This window comes from Numenius arquata, chromosome 11 (genome assembly GCF_964106895.1).
Source record: "Numenius arquata chromosome 11, bNumArq3.hap1.1, whole genome shotgun sequence".
NCBI lineage: Eukaryota > Metazoa > Chordata > Aves > Charadriiformes > Scolopacidae > Numenius > Numenius arquata.
In genome coordinates, this window is record NC_133586.1 from 1756966 (window position 1) to 1784375 (window position 27410).

Sequence of the window (27410 nt, forward strand, 5' to 3'; positions counted from 1 at the left end):
CAGGGATGGGGCAGCCACAGCTTCTCATTCACAACATTCCTTACAATGAACAATTTTATTTGCAATGTTAAGAGCACTAACGGATACATCAATTAAAAACACAGTCATGGAAAAAAACAGCAATAAAGGTCTGGGGGTTTATTACAGTTTCATACTTCACCGACAAACCCTTCTTCCGCAAATAAAAAGGGGCAATGCCTTAAAACAAATCCCCCCCCATCCATAGGTTTTGCTGGTGGATGGTGTCAGTCAGTGGCACGGGGAAGCAGAGCCCGACAGACAGCCCGTGCTGGCAAAAGTCTCTCGCATCGCTGCAATCCGAACATGAAAATTCCTCTCCCCTCCTCCACCACAGTTGTGTTTTATTTGAGGACACAACCCAGCTCCACCAGCAGAAGTGCCGCTGCCCGGACAAGTAGTACCCATGCTACAAGCCCTTGGCCCATGTCGCACCGGTTCCCTAATCTTAGAACAGGCAGGATAATTATAGCAGGGAAACAAACCCAGCGCTGTCGAACGCACAAAGTAAATACACAAAAAAAGCTGCAATTTATAACTATTTTTTTCCTGTCACATCTCACCTCATGGCAACTCAAACCCCTCACTGCCGTAGTTACTCCAGCAAGAGCTGAAGGGCAAAGACACAAAGAGTTTTGCTTCAGGAAACCTTGCCTTTTTTTTTTTTTTTTTCCTTCCTGTTGCCTGGAGTAGTAAGAAGATCAATCCCAGCAGCAGAGCTGTATCTGCAGCAAGCTACAAAACCCACCACAAAGAGCCTTTCTCCAAACAACAGCAAATATCCCCAACACGAATCACTGCCCCTACCTCTGGCTGTTCATCAGAATTGGCAAAATGTTTGGGTTTTTTCTTTCCTAACACAAAAGAAAGGAACAAAAAACCCAACAACAAATATAAAACCAACCAAAAAAGAAAGTATATACACAGCTCCCAAGGACAGGCTGAAGGATAGCTTGCAAACTGCAATTACAGATAACTAGGTGTTTAGTTATGTGTTCGAGTACAGGTAAATACATGTTCCTACAAACACCACATCAGTGCACAAGAAATTGATGCTTTTTAGCTAAGAAAAGGTTGAGCTACTTGCTGCTTGCCTGACCGCGGCATGAGAAACACAGCAAGATGACTGCAAGCCAGTTTCTGAGACAGCAAATCCCAGTATCGAGCACACTAGGTGTCCTGGGGATGTGCATTTTGGTACCTGGTATATCCAAGCAGCATCTAAAATTCAAAGAGAGGGCAAGGACGGTAGAAAAAATTGTTCAAAGTATAAATGAGTAAGAACAAGCTTTATAGAAACTTGACTTATCTCAGTTTTTAACAGAGAGTATTTCTATTTTGACTCACTGTAAAGACCTTTGCAGAGTTTAGAAGGTAACTCTAATCTATAAACATACATCTGACATTTCCTGCTCGACAACACAACACAAAACAAACACAGGTTCCTCCGCAAAAGCCACATTAGTCATGGGGATTGCCTGGCTCATTATCTACACCCCCCTCTTCAGCCCATGTCCCCTCAACCCACGCCCTTGTGACCACCCTACAGCCTTCCCAAAGCCGTCGGGGCATTTCACTGTCTTAAGAGAAGTCACCTAATTGTATGTGTCGGGCAGGAGGTCCACGGAGGCAGAGAGGCCAGTTTATTTTCCCACCTCCCAGATGCTCGTTTCCAGATCCGTGCTGCCTTTCTCTTGCCAGATTGTGTGAACTCAACAGTTTGGTGCAGTTCATGCTGCGGCCACACGAGCATCCCCCCATTTCTGCGTGTTGAGGAAGCATTCTCCGGCAAGTCATCTGGAAACAAGGATATCTCCTGCTCCACACCTACCTCAGATAACCAATGAGGTTTGGAAGAAAATAGCTTAAAGAGGCAAAAGCAACCCATGGGCGGCATCCTACGTCATCCGCCTACTTCTCTCCTGTGACTATCAATAGGAAAGGATGCTCTGCCTACAGCTTGCTCTTTCAAAAAGGTTGATAACACTTTTTTAAAAGCTAAGAGTTATGAAAATTAAGTCCCCCAAACCAAAAATTGCATGTAGACAGATATGAAGTAAGGAGGAACCAGGGTTTTCTCCAAGACATCCACAAAAGGACTATGAAATAAAAAGCATTAGGCTGCTCAGCACACACTGCAACATCAGCACACGGTTTGTAGCCCCTGACTCACCAAGTTCTCTCAAACAAGCACATCTGGTTGGAGAAACGTGTCGATGCCACACAACAGGACCATTTTGCTTTATGAATGCTGTTTGGGCATTCAGAGTAAATGCATTTTACCAGGAACCTTAGCTTTTAACAGAGCAGCCAACATTAAGAGTCATTTACTTTGATTTCTCTCAGCAAAGAAAACAGCAGAGATGAGTATTTTTAAAAAATGGTTTTCCACACGAGCCCCGTCATTCCACCCGCCGAGGAAAGATGCCCAGGCCCAGCAGCTTCTCTGGCTAGAGAAGTCCAATCGTTAGCACAAGTTAACTGGTCAGACCAAAGGAAATTGCTTTCAAGAACTGGATCTTGTCTCACTGATCTATGAAAGTTGGGAATTAACTTTAAAAATAAATAAAATCTAAGTGTTAGTGCCTCTGGATAAGAAATTCCTTTGATAACCCAGTGTGGCTGGTCTCACTGGCACGTGATTCAGAGAAGTGCCACTAAGACGACCAGCAGATTCAGGCAGAGAACATAATTTCTAGACTGGAAAGTACATGGGGGCTCTAATACAATAATACAAGATGAGCTCTAAGTCCCACTGCTCAAGAAAAGATCAGATACAGGTTATCTGCTGAGATCCAACACCACAGATGGTGAGCCTTCAGCTTTTTTTTCCCATTTTTTGAAGGGAGGGACTTGCCTGAGAGGTAAAAGCCAGGCAGCAGTCAGCGATTTATTTATTTATTTATTTTTAAATAAACTGAGCAGTGTCCATCCAAAAGCATGATGGAAAATAGTGAAAATTTATCACAAATACCAGCACCACCAGATACTGTCTTCAAAGCAGCACATTCATCCATCAGCAACAGCATTAACAATTTGACGAATGCTTTCTAGAAAGGGTATTTCTACATCTCCAGTAATCAGCCCTGGGATCTATCTGGAGAATTTAACAAGTTATTTCCGGATGTTTATGATAACTAGAAGCTGTGAATAAGCTCCAAAACACAGTCAAAAGATTTGCCAGCGCAACAAGAAGCATTTGGCTGGGCACCACACCGCATTTTGTGCCTACAGCTATACAACAGGTCCTCCACAATTCTCTAACCATTAACACAAAGGGGAAAAAAAAGAAAAGAAAAAAAATCAACTTGAACAGTAGGGAGAAGATGGGAGAACAGAAGTAGAAAAGGAGAAGAAAATAATAATAATAATAAAAAAAAAGGTTAGCAAACAGGAGGTCATCCATTTATAGTCAGCAATTGAAGACGGTGATGGTAAATTTCTTTTAACCCCCACACCGAGACCCTGCACAGCACCTTCAGCCCGAGCCCGGAGGGATTGGCTCCGGCTGCGGTTTGTCTGGACAATCCATACTGGCAACGCTCCGACGCTGTTCTCAAGGACAACACAAAGAGAAATATCCCCCTTATGAAACAAGGAAACTACTATACTACACAATGCACTTCCAAAAGACAGTTTAAAAAAAAAAAGAAAGATCAAAATTGTTCTTTTTTTTTTCTAATAAAAGCGACTAGGAAGCATTAGATTAGTATGGAAATGGTTTTGAATTAATCTCGGTATGCCTCCAACACCCAGCTGTAAAAATACAGGAGAGTTCCTGCATGCTATGCACAGCCTCTTTAACCCCTGATATAAATCTCTCGGAGAAGAAAGCTCTACCTGAGCCACACGAGCTCTCTACGGTTACGCAGACTAAACTCTTGGGTTCTTAGACATCTAAGATTTGTGAAAATGGGGGATCATGAAGGTAAAAATATTCCCATCTTTTATGAAGGCACACCGCCTAGTCCTAAATTCTATCTGCAAGGCTCACACAAGGAAGCTATCACGGCTAAACTATAAAAATTGAAATCAGTCTACCGAAAATCTGCAGGAGGGAGTGAAACGACCAATTCATGGAAGCTCAAGCGCCTGGATGACAGGCTGTAACTTCCTGCGTTTGTCTAACGCAACCAAAACACTCAAAGGTTGAAGTCACCGTAATTCAAAATGGAGGGGAGGCAAAAGCACCGAAGAACAGTCGTAAATATGCAACACGCTACAACCTTTAAGGAGGCTATTGGTTTTCCTAAGGAAAAACCCAGCTGTCTCCTGGTGCCGTATGTACAACGCTTTGGCGAGCAGGGCAGCACTAAAAGAATAGGTACGAACCAACAGCAGGTACAAATATCATTTGCCTTTTGTTACACACATAAGGAGATATTTCTTAATCAAAGAAACCCTACGTTTACACAGTATATCAGTGCTCATAAAGAACATTTCACAACCGAATGACCCAACCTATGCATTCGTCTAGCTGGCAGCAAAATTAGATTTTAATCCATTAGAAACGCATCAACAAAATGATGTCCATATATTGCAAGTGCCAAAAATAGCTTGGGTTGACCTACTGTTGGTATCTCCATAGACATGGGCTTCCTTAAGGTCAAACACTGTATTCCTGATTTTCCCCAGGTACATATTTCTTCCCATGCCAGCAGAGAAAGTGCGCTATAAAGCTTAAGTCATCAGGTGTTATTTACTTTTAGCATGCTCACAAACAAAATATTTCCTTGAAAATGATAGGGTTGCATATCTGTTAATATAAACATTATGGCCCTTGAACAAACCTACCCGAATGATGAAGTTGAGATTCAAGCAGCTGGTAACACCAGGAATCTCTGGCAGTGAAAAGATCACCTAAAACCCATAGGAATTCCATCCAAAGGGCTTCTGGACAGGGGGTCCTGCAATCTGCTGTCACCCACACGTACTCAGTTCATTTAACAACTTACCAAGTATAACCACTTAATTCTACAGATCATATATTATAAGGAACATTCTTCTTACCTGCTCTTGGCAAACACTGATTGCTCGTATGTATTGTGCTGAAAAAACTTGACTACCCTTAAATTTAGTAAGTTTTAGTAAGGTCTGAGCACTGCTCTGTCTACACGAACACTAATAAGTCTAAGCTCCCGTTCTAGCCCACGGTTCAGAGGCCCCCCATCTAATCCAGCACCGGCGATGAGACCAACTTCTTAAGAGATGTCTGTCGCTCACTGGAGACAAGAAAATCCACAGTGATAAAAGTAACAAAATTCACTGAAGAGTGAAAGGATTGCAAAAGCAAACAGTAAGACAGCTCTAGCCCCACTGAACTGCCTGCAGTAACAACAGGCAGGCAGAGTTTGGAATTTTTAATATAATCCCCACGTGTTAAAAGTTGTCTTATGTTTTTTGCAGATGCCTGTGGTATTTTGCTATGCTATCACACGAGCGAAATATATTCTAAAAGCCTTGATACATATACCCTGGCAAAGGTAGGTGACTGCTCCCCTAGACCTCCACAGCACCCCTTTTCCTAGAGGTTTTTTCTTCAGAAAGACTCAGACCACATGCCCACAGAATGCCATTTCTGTGCTTGAACGCTTAAATCTGTGGGATTTTGTAATTTTTTTTTTTTTTTTTTTTTTTATACGATGGCTTGCAAACCACACTCCCTGGCTGCACATTAGCGCTGTCCTGGCAGAGAAACAGGGTGGGCAGCTGGGGCAGGGACTTGCTCAAACCATAAAAGCCAGATTTGTTGGAGAAAGTCTGCCAAGACTTTAGTCATGTCTAAATTGTATTTGATTTAAAGTCACATTTTATCTTAATCCGTAACAAAAGTTTTGCCATTCTCAAGAGATTTTAGTCACTAGGTGAACTATATTATTACTTATGGTATTAAATAAGGTTGCTGACACAGTAGCAATCTTCATTTCTGTTCTTGAAGACTCAAGTTTTTTTCAGCCGCACTCAAACTTAATTGTCCCTAGTGTATTTACCTTTGCAGATGGGAATTATTTTTACAGACTTATGCACTAGCATGATTTTCATGACAAGTAATTGCAGAAATACTAGTTTGGACAATCTCTGGATACAAAACTGTGCCTCTCTGAAGACAAACAGCTTATACCTAAGGCTAATAACGAAGACAATTATTTTCAGCTATTTGGGAGAGGGTCACTGCCAGACAAATTTACTTTTTATTAAGAATGTTCTTATCCTTAACTAAGCCTTTCAACTGGCTGACAGAAGAGCTAATTCCCATGCAATAAGCTTCAGCGGTGCCCAAGCCAGCCGCAGACACAGCTGCCCAGAGAGCCTGCTGAACACAGTGTGTCCTATTAGCATCCCTCTAACAAATAACATAAAAGGTCTACATCGGTATAATCAAATTATAACAACTTATATAGCGTTCAACAATAGTCTGAAAGCTTGTCTCTTTGTATAATAAAGAACAAAAAATTAGGAACAAGAACTCTCTGCTTCTGGAAGCCATACAGGTCACAAACACACATTTATTCCCCCTCCCCCAGCTATTTTAAAGAAGAAACCAGATACCTTTTAAAATACACAATTAAAACAGAAAAATGGTTACATAAAAAAAATTTGACTTATTTGGGATTTACAGATAGGGAGTCTACTAAATGAGAATCCTTTTAGCGATTATTTTTCAGCAGAACACTAGAGAGTGAAGCTCTAGTTACTTTCTAAATATCTAAAATACCTGCATGAAGCACATGTAGCTTTTGGAAGTCAATTTTGAAGGAAAGCTGGAGAAGAATGTACCTGGAATTCTATGAATGTACTCACATGGCAACATGGATAAAGAGCCAGCTTCCACGAGCAGCTCACAGAACCTCTTACCAGCGAGACACACAACAATTTCAAGACCTACATTCTTACGTCCAGTGTTGATGTTTGCTTGCAACACTTATTTAAATCTCTACTGCATCAACAGTCGTACGTGTTAGCCAACTCATGCATCACTTGATTAAAACAAATTATTGCTGTAATAGACGCATGTTTTCCTCCAAGACTTAAAAAAACCCCTTTATTTCTGTACATTACAGAACTGCAAAGTGATCTGTTCTCCACATGCCAGAAGTTATCAACAAATGCTGAAGACTTAGTTGTCCACTACAAACAAACAAACTTTTGCTATTTAATTAGTGTCTAATGAGATGACACTTCAGGATATGAAATTATACGGTCAGATGTACCCAAAACACTTCTAGATAATCTGACAACTTTTTTTGCCCTCATCTAGAATAAAGACGGGGGAGGAAGGAAAGGCAGAAGGAAGGAAAGGCAGAAGGAAGGAAAGGCAGAAGGAAGGAAAGGCAGAAGGAAGGAAAGGCAGAAGGAAGGAAAGGCAGAAGGAAGGAAAGGCAGAAGGAAGGAAAGGCAGAAGGAAGGAAAGGCAGAAGGAAGGGAGAAGAACAGGAAAATTAAGAGATCAGATAAAACATCAGGTATAGGAAATACACAATAATTTATCCTTAAAAGATTTCCCTTTCCAAAGGAAGAAACGGAACAGAAATTAAATAAATCTGCTGACAACAAATACCTATGAAATACACTGGCCAAATACCCTGTTCCCTTCTAATACTGGTCCGCTGAGAATAATAATTTATTACTACTAACAATTAGTCTTAATTGTTATCGCAGAAATAAGCAATGGAGCCAAAAGTTCCCACTGTGTCAATAAGCTGAAAACAAATATTCCACCAAGCAATCATACTGGCATCCATAAAGTCTTTCTTAAAAAACAAACAAACAAACAAACAAAAAAAACCCACACCCTAATCATTCTGCACAGAATTTATTTCATAAGGTCTTCAAATTCATGTATAGAAATTACACTAGGAAGCCAAACTACACACTATTAAGTAGTCATATAGCAGTAAGTCATCAAGATGAATTAAAAGCTTGAACAACACGAAGAAAGTTCATCCTGAAACAGATGATCCAAGTTCTCTTCATTCTGCTGGCTTAGCCCTAGTCCTTCCTAGAAAAAGCTATTGAAAATTGTCTTGTTTAAGCATCACCATTTATCTGGGAGCCACTTCTCTTCCCATATTTTATCTATCAATAGTGCAACGGCCATAAACAAAAGGATGTAAGAGAGGTAAGGGTTGGTAGAAAGTAATACTTTTTATTATATTTAAAGACCTTGCGTATCTGAAATGTTTTTCAACCGCATCAGTTGGTCGAAGAAGAATTATTAACCCTTTATATTTTATAGAAGCATCTGCCTGTGAACCAACAGATTCACGTTTTCAGGCACCAGCCTAAAAGCAAGACCAAGAAATAACATTCACATGTTTACATGGCTCTTCTAGTCCATGACCACTTTCATCAAAGAATAACTGCATATGAAATTCAAAGTTACTAAACACAAAGTAGACAGAAGTGGAGAATAATCTCAATTTCTCATGTGTTTTTTCTCATTACGTAGCTGATGGTTTAGGAGAGGAACTTGGGCATCGCTACAGGGAGCTCTTCGGCCAATAACCAGATTTGGTTATTTGGATTTTGATAACGGCCGAATAAACAGAATTGCAGGAAACTAGTAGAGCAGACCTCACGAGGTCCCTTCCAACCTCTGATTCTGTGGATAAGAGTATTTTTCAGAACTGAAGGAGAAGTCAAAGGAGGGAATCAAGAACTACAAACAAGATATATGACATATCTGTTCCCACAGTCACTCCAAAAAGGCAAAGAGTTTTAAAATACATAGCGTAAACCTCAGAAATGTGGGCAGAGGTGGAAAGGGGGCATCAATCTGGGAATGGTTCAGGGATTGAATATGACTACTCATGACTATCCCGGGAACGCACAGGGCTATGCAACCAGACCAGAATACCACCTAGTAAAATCACTCTGATCCATCCTAGCCCATTTTCTCTCTCAACAAGGTATCTAGAAATAGAGAGTAGCCACATCACAGCAAAGTGCTAGCAAGAAACTACACGTGAACCACATATGGCCACCCAGTAATTCAAGAAAAGTCAGTTTTTCAAACTCTGAAGAGCTATTGTCTGTCACGGCACAATAGGAAACACAAATTATAGGTCTGACTATTTATAGAACAGCCAAATGGACACAAAAGGCCAATTTATTCCTAGCTGTATAGATGCATTAAAAAATGTAATTATGCTTCACATGCAACAATATGACACAGAATTAATACTTACATCACATATTGAGACAGATCAATTTTCAAGTGCGATAATAAAATGATTATTACAGAGGAGAAATCAGTAGCTGGTTAAAAAAAAAAAAAAAAACACGCTCGTACGTCACTTGTCCAAACCCAGGTGAAAATATTGGCAGTCAGAAGCTTACCTCCTGTTTCAAAAAATCTTACTATGTCAGGACTCAACCTAGTTCCCACCGAGAAGGATTCAGGATCCTGGGTCAGTCAAGTTAATGAGACATGGATGACTTCTTTGGCTGATACTCACAGCACTAAGGCATCACTAAGACTGTCAAGAATCACCCTGATTTCATTCCAAGCACCAGCGCTGCTTGGAAAGAGAGCAACGGGGCAGCAGCGGTGCCAAAGCCTGAATGCGTATCCTGGGGAAGACATCTAAAAGAGGCATGGGGACAAAGAAAGGGAAAGCAGGAAGCTTAGTTTTTCATATCACCCACAACGACTGGTTTCTTCCCGCTATGTAAAAATGCAAAAAGATGATGGAATAATAGGAGAGGAAGCAGACCTTCCTGCTTTTCTTCAGCATTCAAAAGAGGATAAAGAAAACAGTTTCAAATGACAACACGCAGCCAGAGACAGGCTGGGAAGATGCATCTTAGGCAAGGCCTAAATTCCTGGCAAAGCTGATCCTAACCCCGCAATCCGACTTTGGGCTACTCTCTCCTTCCACCTTCCAGTGCTATCCACACCAGAAAATTGTAGTTCTACATGTATTAGCTGCATCGTGTTACCTATAGGCTCAAAGACAAGCATGCAATGCTTAAGAACCCACTAGTTTGCAATGATTGATCCCAGGACAAAACATTCAACAGTGCTTTAGAAAGCTAAGAATATATTATTTATGCCATATTTTCCTGGCCCACATATAGCATGGACAAGGCCTATAGAAACATTTCTTTCACAGTCACACTGGCGCACGTTAAAGAGAGATAATAAGGACGCCTGCTCAGTGGGAAGAGAGATATTTCATTTCCCGGTGCCATCAATCTGACACACTGTCCCCCTCCCCGCCACCTCATCCTTCAAGCACTGTATATTTCTTATAATCAAAGTAAGACTGAATTCAATTAATCTATTCACACAATAACCCCTGCCCTGCATGGAAACAAACCGCTTGATGGAATGAAGTGGTTTTTTATAAGCCAAGTTTCAGCCACACCTATCATTTAAAATACATGAAAACTATTGCAAGTAAACTCCAAAAATGATACTGCATTTCACTTGGCTTCAGCCACAAGAACAACCAGAACTGAAAGAACTGCCTAAGAAAACTTTGATAGCGAAGTTAAAACTTCCCTGGAAATCCTGACCAAATGAAAACAGAAAATGTATGGTGTTTCTGCAGTACGGACTGCAGATACAAACCCTCCCTTACTTTTCCCACCCTGGAGCGAGCTGCCCCCCCCGCCCCCGAACTCCCACCCTACTGGCGGGGCAGAGGGAGGATGCTGCTCCAGTCACTGCTCCTTTTCATCTTTACTGACCAAACTATTGCCCCACCTCATTAACCGCACTCATCCAAATCCCACTCTGAATAGGAATTTGCATATATACAAGCCTTTTGCAGCTCATTAATGTCATCTGAATGACTCTCACATGTTCATGAATTTATACTCTGCCTCTCTTTTTACAAATATGGGCCAAAGGCAAGGGGAGGGGGAAAAAAAAAAAAAAAAAAAAAGAGAAAGATTATTTAGGCTGTCATGAAAAAGTAAAGCATTTTCTGGGTTTCAGCCCACCATTTCAGTATGAAGTGTCTTCACCCTTTTGCCTCCTCCTACACTCAACTAGATATTATATAGCTCGTACTTCCAGGTAAGGGTGTTGTAAGCATAGTTCCACTTCACAACCTTGCTCAGCCTCTAGGTCAAAAGCAAAGGACAGTCCACGATTGAGGAAAAACAAAAATTGAGGGATCAAGACATCAGTCACGCACAGGCCCAAGGAACGAGGGAGTCAATGCAGTTAATCAACTAATATCTGGCTCAAGCCTTTTACTAAGATATGTGAACGTACTCCGAAAAACAAAGGCATATTTTTAAAAACTTTTCTAGTTAACTGAACATAGGAAACAAGTTTCAACACGTCTGCTTCCCCTTAAAACAGCTTGGCACCACCTCAGAGTTCTACATATGTTTAAAAACAACAGAATAGTACAGGTCAAAGGAAACTATGAAAATCCAGTTGCACACACAAGCTGGGTATTCTTACAGCATTAATAATTATTTTTTTTAATAAAACAGGCCGCAGATCCTTAGCTTGCTATTCAAAGTTCTTTTATTACCGATGTGTCCGAGTTGTTCCAAGACCAAACAATAGGGGAAGGTCATGCGTGGCGTTCTGCAAGGGCCTATGCTGGCACACATAGCTTAACCTATTCGTTAACGACCTAGAAAATGAAGTGATCAGTGGGGTGACAAAGCTGCTGAGATACGAAGTTGCTGAGGACGAAGGCAACCTTAAGAATCACTGAAAGACCTCAGTGACAGAGCAATTCAACGTACATAGATGTAAAGTGATGCCTATGGGGAAAAGCAGCCCAGGCAGACCTGGCTCTACCCATGAAGTGACGGGCTCTGGGATGACCTTTCCCACATCAGAGCAAGCTCCTGGGCCCAAGATAAACGCACATATGAAAACATCAGCTCAACAGCCATCAAACACACAAATCATTGTTAGAAATCATTAAAAAATGGCAAAGAGAGCAAAAGAGAAATCATTATATACACTGTATAAATCCCAAAGTGCGGGTGGTTTTAGTGGTCTCATCTTAAAAAAAAATAATAATATATTAGAAGTGGAAAGTTTCAGAGAAGGATGACATAAGTCCGGCATGTTTCTCCTAATTAAGAAATGGCAAAAGCTAAGATTTTTCAACCTAGAAAATAGAGAACGTGGGGACAGATATGACAGCAATCTATAAAACCACGAAGAGCACAAGGAGAGTGGACAGGGATCAGCTGCCCAGTCTCTTCCATTACACAGCAGAGTGACCAGTGGATGAAGCTGGCTGGAAGCAGGCTCAAAACAAAATGAGAAGGGTCCTCATGCAGCAAGCAGCCCAACAGAAATCCCTAGCAAAATGCTGTGAGCAAAAGAAGTTTGTATCGGTTCAAGAGGAACCTGACAGGCACTTGGAAAATAGATTTATTATGGCTTGTCCACCTAGTAGTCCCATCGGGTTCAGAGGACTGAGCTGAAAATAGCGGGAAACCTGCAAAATATTGCAGAGAGGAGACAGTTATTTCTTATATTTTGTCCTGTTCACTTTTCTCTACACGCTCACTTCTGGAAGCTGTAGGGGACAGTACCAGGCCAGATGGACCCTTGGTCTGAATCAGTAAAGCTACATTCTTAAGATTCAGTTTATAATGCACGTTTATTTTTAGCCATTTCCTCAGAAACCCAGGCAACATTGTCAAGAACCTCTAATAAAAATATTACTTCTCAACTGAAAGAGTCAAATTTTAACACTAAAGAGGTAAAAGTGGAAATTAACTGAGTGAAAACCTGGGTGTACACCCTTTAGAAAAATATTATCCAAAATTCCTTGTAATTCAAACCGACAACGGTTCTGACACTTGATTAAAAAAATTTGAAGCCCTGCCATCAAGCGGCCTCAGCAGATTCACTGATGAGATACTGCTAAATCAACATGGAACCTATGAAAAAGAACAGCTTTGTTTCTGTACCGCTGCTGAAGTTCCTACATTTTTCATTTTGGTGCACTATATTTATAGGTGCACTAACAACTCCATAGATAGCCCGGGTAGAGCTGTCTCTAACAGATTTTTCAATAAGCTGAAAATCTACACAAATACTTGGACTGTTTCAAAGACTCTTATTTTGCACCAGGGAAACAAGATACAACATCTGCACAAAAGTGAGATCATTTTGTCAAGGGAGTCTCAAGAAACAATATGAGGAATGAACGTATCAGAAAACATTCTCATCCACACAACTTTTTACGACACACTCCTGCAGCTCAGATTACAGATTTTACCTGAACAAAACACATTATCCCTATTGTATTTGGCCTCTGCTTGTATCTGCTTTTTAAAAAAATAAATAGTGAGCGGCACCTATGCCAAATTGCCAAGCAAAACTATGTTCACTGCTATTTTCATCTTATATTCTATTTTGCATGCTAACTAATCATGTTTTCAATTGAAAAGCTGAACAGAGAGGCCTTATTAAGTCCAGACTCCACAAAGAGGGCAGGAGGAACATCTTGCAGAAGACTGTAAATGAAGCTAAGCAAGAAGTTTCAGCTCTGAATGATTCTCAACCAACTCTCCTACTTTATGGGACAGTAAATTTCTTCATGGGGCTGGAGAGCGAAAATAAGATACCCCCTTACACAGCAAACAAGCCAAGATGCTCTTCAAGAAGTAAGATACTTTCTCAGGAGGAAGCTCTGGCACCATCACATGCAAAACAAGGTGGAGGAACCTCCTATGGTCTGCTACAATGATCAGACCACAAATATGAGGAAGGACCAAGATTAGAATAGACCAATAAAGTATCTCTCAGGACTACCAGTTGTTTTGCAGAGATACTCAGAGGCAATTTTAACCCCAGAAGCAACAAGGGATAAAATATTTTGCTAAACTTTGCCTTTTGGCTCAGCTGCCAATCTGCTCCCCTTTGTGAGCCTCAAGAAAAGAGGAACAGCATCAAGCAAATACACGGGCACGAGGGCCAAGGCTGAAATCTGATGGACCTAGGGCATCCCATTGCAAACCACCCCCCTGAAAATGTTGCAGATGACAGATCCTGTGGCTACTCAGAAATGAGCTGTAGAGTATGGAAAGGTAAAGCCATACTGCCTGGCAGCTTGAGTACATGCCCCAGTGGAATAAACACTGTAAATACAAACCCCTACAGCTTCAACATAAAATTCTAGTGTCCCTAAAGGGCTCTGGAGTTTTATACTCTGTCATCTCTTTGGAAGAGAACTGGGTTTTTTCCTAGGATAAACCTAGCTTAGAAAACCAGGAGTCTAATCTCAGCTCTGCCCAAAGATGACATCTTAACTCCTGTCCAATGCAAATTTCTGAGAACGTTTATCACATGTTTGCACACTGGAATGGCTGTGGCCACAAAAGATGCATCTTCAGGAAGTGAAGGCAATGCTGAAACCAAGCAGTAAGGAGACTGAGCTCAGTTCTCCATCTGCTTTATAACCATGTATTTAATGGGAGGGGAGGAAAGAGTGGGAGAGCTTGGTATATCAATGTTCAAAATGGACAATAATCCTATAGAACCTCCTGGTGAAGAGATGCAGATGCCTCCCTACTGCCCGTCATCATCTCCCCTCAGAAGGTTCACCGCTTTTGAAATCTAATTTTCTGAAGCAACCTCCAGCTTTTCCAATGAACAGCCTCAGGAACTACTTTTGCACATTTCTGAGGATGTTAAGGATTTTGTAATACATCTCTACTACCAGAAATCCACAGGAGTAAAAACTCCTCAAGAACTACATCTGCAGCATAGAGTCATCTGCCCAAATCCCATCCCCAAACAAGCTGCTGGTATCTTATCATCAAAGATGAGGAACAGCAAGATGATCTGGCAAGAGGTTGGGGGAACGGGGCTCATTCATCCTGGTGAAGAGAAGGCTTCGGAGGAACTTAATGGCAACCTTCCAACATGTAAAGGAGGTCATCAAGAAAACAGAGCCATGATCTTCACAGAAGTACACAGCAGAAGGATGCGAGACAACGGGCACGAGCTGAAATAAAAGGTTCAGGCTGGATATAAAAAACACAAAACTTTTACTCCATGAGAACACTTAAGCAGTGGAAGAGGTTGCCCACAGAGGTTGTGCACCTCCATCCTTGAAGGTTTTAAAGACCAGACTGGATAAAGTCCCAAGTAACCTGTTCTGACCTCACAGCTAATCCTGCCTTGAGCAGGAGGTTGGACTGGAGATCTCCCAAGGTCTCCTCCAATCAAAATTACCAAATAATCTGTGGTGAGGACCAAGGGAGCAACTAGATGGTCAAACCAAAAATAAGACCAAGAAAAGCTAACAGGAGAGACCTACTGAACTCTTTGTTTGAAGAATTTAGCGCAACAAATTGGAGTAGGGCTGGAAACTGGGGAAAAAGCACTCTTAGTATGTATAAACATGCAAGTCATAGAGAAGAAAATATCTACAGAGGGGATGCTTCACAGCTTACTATTCTGGAAAAGTTCTTGGGTGTGCATCAGCCCCAAAGCAGAACAGAGATTGAAACTCTCCCTTTCTTACTCTCTCCTGCTGTTAGACGTACTTCTCGGATGGAAATTAGCAACTGGAGCATCACCTACAGCCCATGCAGTCCTGGCAGAAGCAGAGAGGAGGCAGAACATATTTATTAGCATGTACCCAGAAAGCTGATTACCATTTCCTAAATAAAACAAGGCAAGTTCACTACAGAGCAATCTTCAGTGATGCACATAAAGTGAATCTGTCTTCCATGTTGAATAAACTTTAACATTCCCACAGAGTCTTTGCTCTGCTGCAGAGCCTAGGACTCTATCCTTACCAAGCACTGGCTTTAAAAGGCTCCTTTCCCTTCTCCATTAATTATCATGTCACTTCCTATATAAATCTCTTGTATATCATCTCCCACAGACATAAAGGTCAAGCTTTGGTTGACCTTTGGTCTAATTGTATACTAGCTTTTCACTTCTTTGTTCCACGTGTTCTAGACAAGACTCATAATACCCACCTTCTGCTCATTCCTGCTCTTCCCCAGCCTTGGAATACAATGTTTGCTTACAGAGCACTCTGGTATCCCTCCAGTTTACGCTAAGGGACGGAATATAACAGCAGAGACACAGCAGTACATCTATAGCCAGCCATAATCCCAACAGGAGAATAAGATTAAGCAAATTGCTGACAAACTCCTGGATCAATACAGCTGCAACAGACAGAGAAGTCTCAGCAAAAACAATAAGAAAATAAATGACAATGGAAAGGACTGTACTACAGCACATGGAGAACAATAATATAATGTTACCTGGTTTAATTTGGTTCTGGCTGCTAGGGAAAATTTGGAAGATCAGAACAAGGCTAGATAAGATAACATCTCCCACCCCCATCCTCAGCTCCATAGATTCTCACTTTCACAGGTTTAATATCTTCTACTTTTTGTGGTAGCTCCAAAGCTTCTAATTCACTTTGAAATAGCCACATTTTATGGCAGTGGCTAGTTGTTCAAAATGGCTTTGACAGTGTTGAGTAAAACTACAGAAATAGGCACCCTTTTGTAAGCTACTGGAGCGCCTTTCTTCTCCTCAACCCCCCCTTTAACTAGCAAAAGAATCTACTTTTAAGAAAGGCATTTATTTTTGTGAACAGACTACCACTGAAGGTACAACATGCAATTTTTGCATCATAAAATCCAATCATCTTCATTTTAAAAAGCCCAAACCAACACCCCTAGCATTTACTGGCCTGCGCAGAGCTGAAATAGTGACAGAGCAATGAGACAATCAATACCTGAGCTTGATCAAGAGGATTTCTAAATTCAGCTGCCCAAGCATATGTCACAGCAGTCACCCAAACAATATATTTCCCCTTTTCTCCCCCCTTAAGAACAGGACAAACACCTCTCTCTCTGTGATTCTTGCAGGCACATTTGTGTGTTAACCAGAGATTAAGTTCCTACTTAGAGGGGACAGCACAAGCTGAGGCTGCTGCACTGCAAAAGACACACAAGGTATATCCCAACAAGTTTTTAAACGTAAAAACTATGTTTGCATTCTTCACTGAAATCGTCGCTTTCAGAAGGCTTTTACTACTCTTTATGGAGAGGGATAAAGCAGAGTCTTCCATTAGAAGGGCACCTGTAACATCCTTCATCAAAGCAAAAGTTTTTGAAGTAGAAGCAGAGCAGCAAAAGTAAACAGACATTTTTGAGGCAAGGTTTGTAGGTAGAAATCTCTCCTTGTGGAGCCAAAGGGCCAAACACCAGTAGCACCACGTAAGAGAAAAGCCACACGAGATCCAGTCCATTTCCCAGCCACAAGTCTTCTGGGACACTGGGCGATACCAAGCCCTCACAAAGTAACCCTTTTGAAACGTTATTCACAGCAGAAAAAGGTACTATGATTTCAAATTAAAGAGTTTCAGCAGAGACCGATGAACCCCACATTTGATGGAGCCCATCGGCAAACTAACCCTGGGGTTCAGCTCCAAACCTGCTCATAAGCATTGCCACAACCAACGAGGACTATCAGAGACACTCCGGAGAAATGCAGGAACACGGCACTCGGAGAATCGGAGAGGGCTGGGGGGTATCTCTGAACAATTACAGGGAGCTCTCAAGTCTCAAGTGTTTGGAAGTTCTGCTTTGTTTTTCATTATAATGGCACTAAAGAGAAAAACGATCAGATGTCGACTTCTGCGAGAAGGGATTACAGGAACTAAAACCCACCCTGGCAAACACATTAGTGACAGGTCTGCACTTATCTTTGTGCTCTGTACGAATGGAGGTCAGAATATAAACCATACCAGTCATCTACATCCCTATAAATAACGTCAGTATCTGAAGATATCTTAACTGTCTGCACCCTGCTTCATTAGATGCTTTTAAATATTTGTCTTCTGTGTCCAATCCATAAACATTCTTATCAATGGCCAAGCAGTCCTGAGCCCTTCCCTTCCCTGGGGTAACACTTTTCCCTTATTCTCACAAAATAATGCTAAGATGCATCTTCTACCTGTTTTTTAGCTTCTAAGCCTTTCAACTAATTTCTAAATACCTTTATATCCAGAAGACAAATGAAGTATAAATCCATTAAAAATAACTACTTATAAACTACTGGTTCTTACACCTTTCTTTCTTCTCACAAGTGGCAATGAGTAAGAATTTCACTCCTACAGGCCTACAGATACGTCCAGGATGGCCCCTAACGTTCCTGAGGGGTTTATGCCAGAAGTGTGCTGACGCTGTAGTTACGTGTACACAACCTGCAATCTTGGTTTTTACCGGCAATAAAGATGTGTTACGGATCGGGGCGTTGACAGTTAAGCTGTGATGCACAGCTACCAGTTTTATTCATCTGATAGCTGCAATTCCAGTGTTGAGAACCAAAAGCTCAAAAAAAAAAAAAAAAAAAAGAAACCCTACACCAAAATATAGTTAAAAATACAATTATACTGACATACACAAAATTACAGGCATGAAAATAACGTAATCCATGGACTCAGATAACAATGAAAAGTGGATTATATTGACTTTAATCACAGAAACACGCAACCCCAGCAACTTATAAAAGGATTAAGCAAAAATAGCTCATAATACAGAAGAGTAAAATTCTAATTGAACACTGAAATAGGTAGCTTATGCTTATTAGCATTGACGATGCAATTCAACACAACTGCGTTTCCATACCAGAGATCCATTTGTCACTATTACCACTACCACCTGGAAGCCGTGCTACTTGCCTCCCCCTCTCCCCACCCCCCCCAAAAAAATGCTTCACTATTTAGGGGAGGGGGTATTTCCCAACTGAATATTTTTAAATGGTTTGTTTTCATCACTATTGTGTGGAAATGCTATTATGAATTTTCATTCAAACTCTTGGCTCACTTTTTTTTTTTTTTTAAAGTATAAATTGTGTCTAACAAGAAACACACCAGGGATCTCTTCAATCCCCAAAGGCACTTTCTTAAAAGGAGAGAGAACAAAGGAGAAAACCTCCCAGCATGTGCTTTCCAAACCAGCTTCTTAGGACAGTATCAAGAATGACAATACTAGAACATAAGCTTTTCTTTTTCATTCTTTGATCCATGTATAATTGAATTGATTATTGCAAACTGTGTAATGATTTCCAAAAGACTTGAGTAGAAGGCAAAGATCACAACAATCTAATAACCAATTTAAAGAGATGTAAGAAATATTGAAGGAAAGATTTAATCACTCAAGTATACTCCTTCCAATTAGAAAGGGCTTTAAATAGCTTACCTTGAGATAAATTAGAGTCTGTATGCAATTATACAGGAATAGTAATTAAGATCAGGAAAATTCACATATGCCTCAGCCTATAGAGCCAGGCAGATAATCCAGGGAAGAACAGACTTTTCAGTTACCTTGTTTCATCAACAGAAATGGAAACACACTGGTTCAATTTCTCCAAACCTTCAAGAGTACCAGAGAATTCAGTAACCTTGCGAGTCTGGGATCTGCAAAGTATGTTTGATCTTATCTGGTTATTTTTTTTTCCGAACAGGACAAACATTCTCAAATGGGGCAAGAGACTGAAATACTCTGGCTTGTGATAAGAAAATACATTACAGGAAATGCTATTTCATGATTTAGATCTCTGTGAAAAATTATGGCAAGTAAGAAAATGATCACTGTTTTTCTGGAGGAAGCAAGATCTTTAATTTTGCTTTGTGTGTTTGACAATACTCCTCGTCCCATCACACTCCCCGATTTACACGTATGTACATTACCCACATGCACCCCCACGATTCTTTACACAGGACGGCAAGAAAGTTTTAGAAATTTGACTAAGTTTTTCTGACAAACTTTATCTGGCAAGACAAATGAGTTACTGCACAACCATCACATTTGATTTTAGTTTTTAAAGGTCACTCATTCTGAAATCAATGCCATTTGCTAACTGATCAGAGGAGAAACATGAAAAGACTTTACCTAAGAAAATTAAAATAACGAAAGGAATTCACTGCTCATTCTTCAAATAGCAGTGTCTTAATCGCAGACCCTCCCTTAGTTACGGCTCCTTTCAACTCTCAAAAAAAGAAAGAATTTAAAAGCACGTTTTCTGGGGATGTACTCCCGCTTAAAAATACCCACTGCACCCAAGTACAACAGAACGGCTTTCCATTACCCACATTTTTCCAAGGAGCACTCACCTCGTCTAGTACCGAATAACCAAGCTGCATTTCTTTTGAAAAAACGGTATGTGACAGCTACAACTCTAAGCAGAGATTTTATGCCCACTTGTCTTTCCCTCTCCTTGCTGACGGAGGGGCCACACCCACACACCTCTTTTTCTTTGTACAGTTTAAAAAAAAAAAGTATAGAAGTCTTCAAAATAACTATTTTTTTTCTTATGTAAACTGCCAAGCCCCCATAGCTATTGAAAAAAAAAAAAAAAAAACCCAACCAACTTTTCACAGAATGCAGCGCTACCGTCCTACAGTCCCAGCATTCACGTACCACTACGTATTCTGAGCAACAAAGGGAAATTGAAAATAAACTAGTCAGTTTGACATTTACCCTTCAGATCCCTGAGGCAGCAACAGTACTTTAAAAAAATAAATAAATAAATCATAATTTCTCTCTCCTGGTTCTCAAGAAGCAGGTTTCAGGAAGAGATGAATAAAGAAGTCCAGGATGACAAGCAAACACAAACACCCTTCTATGAAAGCTCCACCTGTAAAGCTGCAGAGAAGGGGAAAAGCTGGGCCTGGACGTGACGCTGGTGCAGACCGAGGGAGCTCCAACACGTGTGTCCGTACCCAGAGCCCCCGCAGGCTCGGCCACGGACCCGAGGCTTCAGGTTTCAAAGCTCCTAAGATCAATAAATTGTCTATTTTCATAATAAAATCACGCCTTTCGGCACTGTCCTTCACCACCACCTTAACATACATCGGGGAAAAAACCACCCTTTATTCCCTAGCTCTTGCCTATTTTCACTCTGTTTCAGTCTGTCTTGTTTATAAAAGCATCACATAAACTCAAAACGGCTACTGTGCACCAAAAACTCTTCAAAAGTCAATTACCACAACACACCACTCCACTTGCCACAGTAAGATTAACAAAAGTTCAACACCGGAATCACATCTTGACCCTTTATCTCATTATGTAGGAAGCACAATTCAGGAGGGAAAAAAAAAAAAAAAAAGTCTTGGGGGCAACTAAGCCCAAGCAATAAACTCTGCAAGATACCCAAAAAAACAAACCCCAAAGAACAGCAGAGGATTTAAAGGAGGCTCTATTTGTCCTGACCTGGCAGGCACGGACCCCAAAAAGTTGGAACACGCGCAAGATTTTATACTTCTTTACATCCTGACAGCTCTTTAAGCATCTAAAAACGAAAGCACAAGAAACCTTTGATACACAGAAAACTGAGACCTTCTGAAACTCTAGAGAAAGACAAAATATTTTCCTAGACATACTTTACATATTCCGTAGTTTATGTTACGCATTTAATATACTTCTGATTTGCGTCTTTCACTGTATTAACTTTCAAGTACGGAGCAGAAGCCCTCCTGGCAAATAACGACCCTGTGACAACTGCAGTGCAATTCTCAAACTTTTAAACACGCTGTCGGGCGTGCGAGGCAGAGTTCTCCCACACGCACACCTTGTCAAAGCAATTGGAAAGATTTTTTTGGGTCTTTTTGGTTGGATTTTTTAATTTTTATTTTTTTTTGGGGGGGGGTGGGGTGGGGGAGCACAATGTGGATTCCCCAACACCCAATATTCCACCACGATTATTCCTCAAAAATACCTGACGCCGGTATGCGGTGCGAACTCTCCTCCACCCCCAGCGGGGTCCCCTCTAAGTGTCCGTTCCCGTCCCCCTCCCGCCGCAGCCCGGCGGGACACCCCCGGCCCGGCTTCACCCCCTCGGGGAGCCCTGACCCCGCTCCAGGCTGCTCCGCAGCACCCGGCTTCGGTGCGTTTCGCGGGATGACAGGGACAACCGCGACCTTAACATCGCCCAACTCCTCCACATCTCTCTGTGACGTCCTTTATTTACCGGGAAGCCGGGAGGAGGCAAACGGGGCTCCCCCGCCGGTCCCCCCCCCCACAACACACACCCCCGTCCGCCGGGCGGGGAGGGCGCTCGTTAGGAGCCGGCCGCCTGTCAACGGCGGGCAGAGCCGTTCCTCAGGGCTCCCTCCCCGCCCGCCGCCGCTGCTCGGAGTCCCCTGGAAACTTTGCGGGGAGCCCGGGGAACGGTCGTGTCCCCCCCTCCCCGCCTCGGGGGTGGCCGAACGGCGCTGCCCAACGCCAGCAACTCCCGGGGGCTCCCCCGGCCGCCGCCGCCGCCCTCGCTCCCACGACGGCCCGGCCCGAGTCCAACCGCCCCCTCCGCCGGCGCCGAGGGGAGCCCGCCCCGCTGCCGCCCCCCGCGGGCACGGGGGGCTGCCCGGCGGAGAGCCGTGGGGCGAGGGGAGGACAGCTCCGCTCCCCGCCCCGTCCCTCAGCCCCCGCTGCCGGCGGGGCGCCGCCGCCGCAGCCAGCCCGGCGAGGCAGCGCCGCGGAAGCGCCGCGAGGGGCCGGCAGCGGCTCGGTTCGCCCCCGGCGCCGGGGGGAAACACAGCCCGGGCGGCCCCGAGAGCGGCAGCGAGGGGCATCGCGAAGGGAATTGAAGCTGCGCTTTACCTTTAGTTCCGCACTGTCCGCCATCTTGCAACTCCGGGCGCAGGCGCAGTGAACCCCGCCGGGACACCGCCCCCCCGCCGCCCCCCCGCCGGCACGCAGCGCGCAGCGTTTGAATCGCGGCGCCATTTTGTCTCTCCTCTGCGCTCCGCCGGGCGGGGGGTCTCCGGAGGGGAGCGGCCCGTAGGATCCTTCCCCCGGACTGCGGGGAGCCCCAGATCTTCGGCGGGGGGTCTCCGGTCCAGCTCGGGGGGTAGCGCGTCGCTGGAAAGTTTCCTTCTGACGGCGTAGCCCCCTCGGTGCCGCCTCCCCCACTCCTCAGGCCGTGAGGGGAACGGGGCGCTGAGGGGAGAGCGGGCAGCGCTGAGGGGGCCCGCGCCCCGGCTCTCCTCAGCCGCGCCGGCCAGAGACCCCGGGGTGCCGGAGGCCTTCTCGAATAGGATCACCAGAGGGAAGAGGTGGCTACGCATTCCAAGTTGATTCAATTTTGTAACTCTGAAAACTGAAAATCTGCAGCTTTAAGTGTTTTAGGAGTGAAGCAGCGCGGGACTAGGCTGGGGTGCCCCGGCGGGCGCCCGAGTGCTCCCGGCGGGGCGGGGCGGGCCGGGCTCCACTGCCGCCGGAGCCGAGGGTGGGTGCCCGGCGCCGGCCGGGCCGCAGCCGGTGGTACGGCGGGTGCAGGACGAGTTGCCATCAGCCGGATCCCCCTTCGTACCGACGATGGGTTGTACTGGCTGCAGGGGAAGTTCGGGGAACCAACATGAGGTTGCCCGGGTTTGCCTCCTGCTTCGGAAAAGCCATACAAGTGTTTTTAGGAGAGCCCACAGAATCAGGGCAGAGCTTTCAGATCTAAACTTGCCTGGGTTGTATCATTTTTGAGTAAAATGTGGGTTCTTAGATAATGCAGAGAGGAGAAATACACGCCAAAAATGGTACCTGGCAAGATGACTACATCAGTTGTGAAGTTGATCAGCTTAAATACTAGTATTAAATCACACACCTTGGCTTGATTCAGCTTCCTTTTACCCACCTGTCACACTATAATTACAAATTGCCATGACACTTTCTCCACTTGGCCTTTAACTTAGAGCAAGGGATGGAAAAATATTGTTGACCACAGCCAGTATTGTACACCCTTTTAAGTGGGAGATGCAAAATTTGCTATTTTTCCATAGCTGCTATAAAATTCATCATCATACGTTCAGAAAGCACTTATCTGCAGTGCAAGACAGAAAAAAAAAAAAAAAAAAGCATTAATGTCTCCACTCTACAGATTAAAGAAAGCATGCTTGAGGCCACACAGGGAATCGGCGGTAAAGAGATTACCACTCATGATTATTACTGAATTATAATTTATGTCTCCCATATGACCTGAATAGTTAGCCACAATTTAAAATTAGGTAGTTTCCATTGAGGGAAGATTGTGATAGTGCTATTGAATATCTTCTAGTAAGTAGCTTTTTGATGCCGTCCTGCTTATGGGTAAGAATATATATAAGGTCCCGATTCTCTGAATCTTTCCAAAGATTCACGTCTCTTTCCAAATATTTCATTTCAAAGCATTTTACCCAAAAACATTCCCCAGCTTGGTCTCGAGACCAGACTGACAGAAAACCCAGGTGTGTCTTCTGCCTCCTCTTTCTTCTCCAGGTCATGCTTAGGGCCCATTCCCATCACGGGTATGAGAAGTGTCCACTGTTCTCACTGATTTCTTTTGCAGTTCTCCAAGCTCAGCGTCAGCACATCAAACGAAGCATTCGGAAAATGAGGAGCAATTAGGAAAGGACGATAAGTAATACTCCCGATACTCTGGCTTAATACTGCATGTAATGAAGACTTATCATAGTGCCTCAAATGCTGCTTTGGGGAGGGGGCAGGGCGCGAGGCAAGATACCTAAAAAAATAAAAGTCAGATGACTACCCGGTACGCCCACATGTACCATAATTAGCTGATCTATTTCAGTGGTCTGAACCAGCCCGGTTTAGAATACTTCGTTTTGAATGATTGAATATGTTTAATAATCATGATATAATAACGATCTACGAGTTTGTGTCTACTTTAAAGAATTTGGCAAAAATATCTATAATTGTATAAACTCAAATCGGTTTTTTTTTCAATTGTTTTGTTTTTTTTTTCCCCTGAAAGAGGCTTGCTGCGCAGCAAACAGTTTTTGCTCTGCTTCTTCACTTCCTACCAAATTCAGTGGGATGTGGACATGTGCTTAAGTGCTTTGCTAAATCATGGCATAACGCTATCAAACCCGACACATGGCCATAAACCACAGTGTCCTCTTTCAAAACTTGCTTTAAATAAAACAGGCTGAGAATGTCTTCAGATATGTTAAAATAAGAAAGCAAACTAAGAGGATACAGAATATTCAATTCAACGTAGTTCACCCTAAATAAGTATTTTTACAGACACAGCTAGTGCAGGCCCTTTATTTTTCAGCTTGGACTTCTGATAGTCACTTCTTTTTTTAATGCGGTATATACTTTAGTATGAAGAAGGAACTTAATGTGAAAAGCAATCTGTGCTTCTATTTTTAGCCAATTATTTACATGTAATGAAATTTTGTTCCTCTCTACTCCCGAGACTTAGATGATGGTTTCTTTGCCAAGAAAAGACTTTGTCAACGCACAGCAATTTTCAAAGGTGCTCCCAGTCGATCCAGCTCCACCGCAGCTCTGTCAGCGATGGCAACGCTCAGATCTGTCACAACTCCATCTTCCTTTGCAAAGGCCATGCCCATCAGGTACCGCAACTGGGGTGCAACCAGAGCACACCCCCAAAATAGTCTTCAGTTGTCAGTCACCTCTGTTTCTGAGCTGAAATGACAATATTTTTTCTTTTAACCTTTTTTTTTTGGGGGGGGGGGGGGACATTGGCGGGAGAGAGAAAAATAAAGATCAGGGTTTTCCTCAACCATTCAAAGTTTTGATATTTTCAGTTCCCAGTTTTCAAGAGTTCATTTCCCCCTTTTTGCCATATTGCTGCAAAATAAATGACTTCCAGAATCTACATTCCACCCCCATTTCTTCTATTTTCCTGTGCTGTAGCCTCCCCAAAAATGTCTCATGTCACATAACTCACTTGCTTAAAACCATTTCAGACATAATAACATTTTTAAAACAGATAAGCATTTTTTTCTGCTAACATGCTGTTTTCATTAGTCCAAGTCTCCAACACTTTTCCCTCTTGGTCTAATGGCCCAAACGTACTCTCTGCTCAAAAAGCATTTTTGATCCTGAATATAACTTCAAAAGTTATTTAAAGATAGATTCTTGATGACTCTGTTGCTTGATAGAAAAATGTATCCAAGTCATTAAAAAGATCTTTTATTTCTGAGATTGTTGGAGGCATAAAAAACATTTAGATGTGTCACTGAAATAGCCTTTTCTGGGGGAAAAAAAAAGGACACAGAGGTACAATTTGGTGAAAATTGTTGGATGTATGTGAAGAAAATGGAGTAGCCAGTATATCAGATAAAATAAGTCCATTTAATTCTTTATAAGCAGTACACGTGGCATTACTCAATATGCTACAGAGTAAGTTCAGCGTAGTTGAGTGACTGAGACTTGGCCGGCACATGTCTTCCCTCTAAATTCACATCCAAGTGCAATATTATGTTAAATTATGTTATATCATATTATGTTCCCATCATCTCTCAAATGTGGCCCAAAACAAGGGCTGCTACTTGCTTAGAAAAGAAAGATTCATTACATCTGTGCTGCCTGCGTTACTAAAACTTACAGAGGGGGTGTTAATCACCTGAAGTCCTGAATTAGGGAAAGATACTGGCCTATTTTGTTAATGCCACCCTTTTATATCATTAGATCTCCTGGTATAACAATGTTATTGCAATATGGAAAGTATATGTAAATGAGTTACTATAATCTTTAATTACATATGCAGCGTTACAGTGTGACACATCCCAGCTTCATTTGCGTATTTCCTGTTTTCTCAGTTCTTAAATATCAGCTCGCCTCGTTGCTGTACACATACAAGTGCAGTTTACACCGCCAAGTACTCAAAGCCTACCGTGATATAAACTCTTTCCCCATCGCAATTTTTGCAAATCTTTAACAAATTTAATTGCCATCCCTGATATTTGAATGCCCTATATATTGTATTCCCTGTCTGGAATTACTCATTCCAAGTCCAGCTCTATGTACTTTACTGCTATACAAAGCTTCGCAGCTGCAAGACAATAGTAATAGGCACAACAATTAGCCCATTCTTTAAAACTATTTGCTTAGCCTTTCCTGCTCCAGTATCAATGGATGAGATGTGCTCGCTCGGAGCACTCAGCTAATGTTCTTAAGGCCTGTCCTTCATAATTAAGCTATTCTATATTTGGACTGTGTCAAATGAAGTTATCAGTCGTGGCAAATGGAGGCTATGTTTTAAGGTGAGGGTGAAGAGAATGGGGTCTCCCCTGGGCCTCAGCCTTGCCCCATGAGTTTGATGTCGTAGGAGACTGCTTTCTGCATCGAAATGAGGCTTTTGTGGTACAGACAGGCCAAGCTAAAAGGTAAAAGCATCCTACTGGCCTTGCAGCATTTAGTTTAACTTACCTAAAATTAACTTCTGTAACTTTTATTGCAGGAAAACTGCCACCCTTGAACGCATCTAGTTTTGTAAGTACCTTTGTTCACTTTTCTCTGGGATTTTATTTGAATTGGTATCTTTTTTTAAAATAGAATTTAACCCAGAATAGTTTTTTCTCTAAGAAATGGTCGTTCCTGAGATATCCATCTACACTTGTAAAAGCATTTCCTTTGGCTGAGTTGAATCCAGATTTTTGTCAACAAAATTCCACTTT

At 42.5% G+C, this 27410-nt stretch overlaps 1 protein-coding gene across 1 annotated transcript in view; it reads right to left on the reverse strand.

The window, feature by feature from the left end:
• PIAS1 (protein inhibitor of activated STAT 1) overlaps nucleotides 1-23057 on the reverse strand; it is a 59859-nt gene extending 36802 nt beyond the window's left edge. The window contains 2 exon segments of the mRNA XM_074156591.1: nucleotides 22591-22751; nucleotides 22754-23057. Coding sequence (XP_074012692.1) covers nucleotides 22591-22751; nucleotides 22754-23057 — 465 coding nt within the window.
• Nucleotides 23058-27410: the final 4353 nt, after the last annotated feature.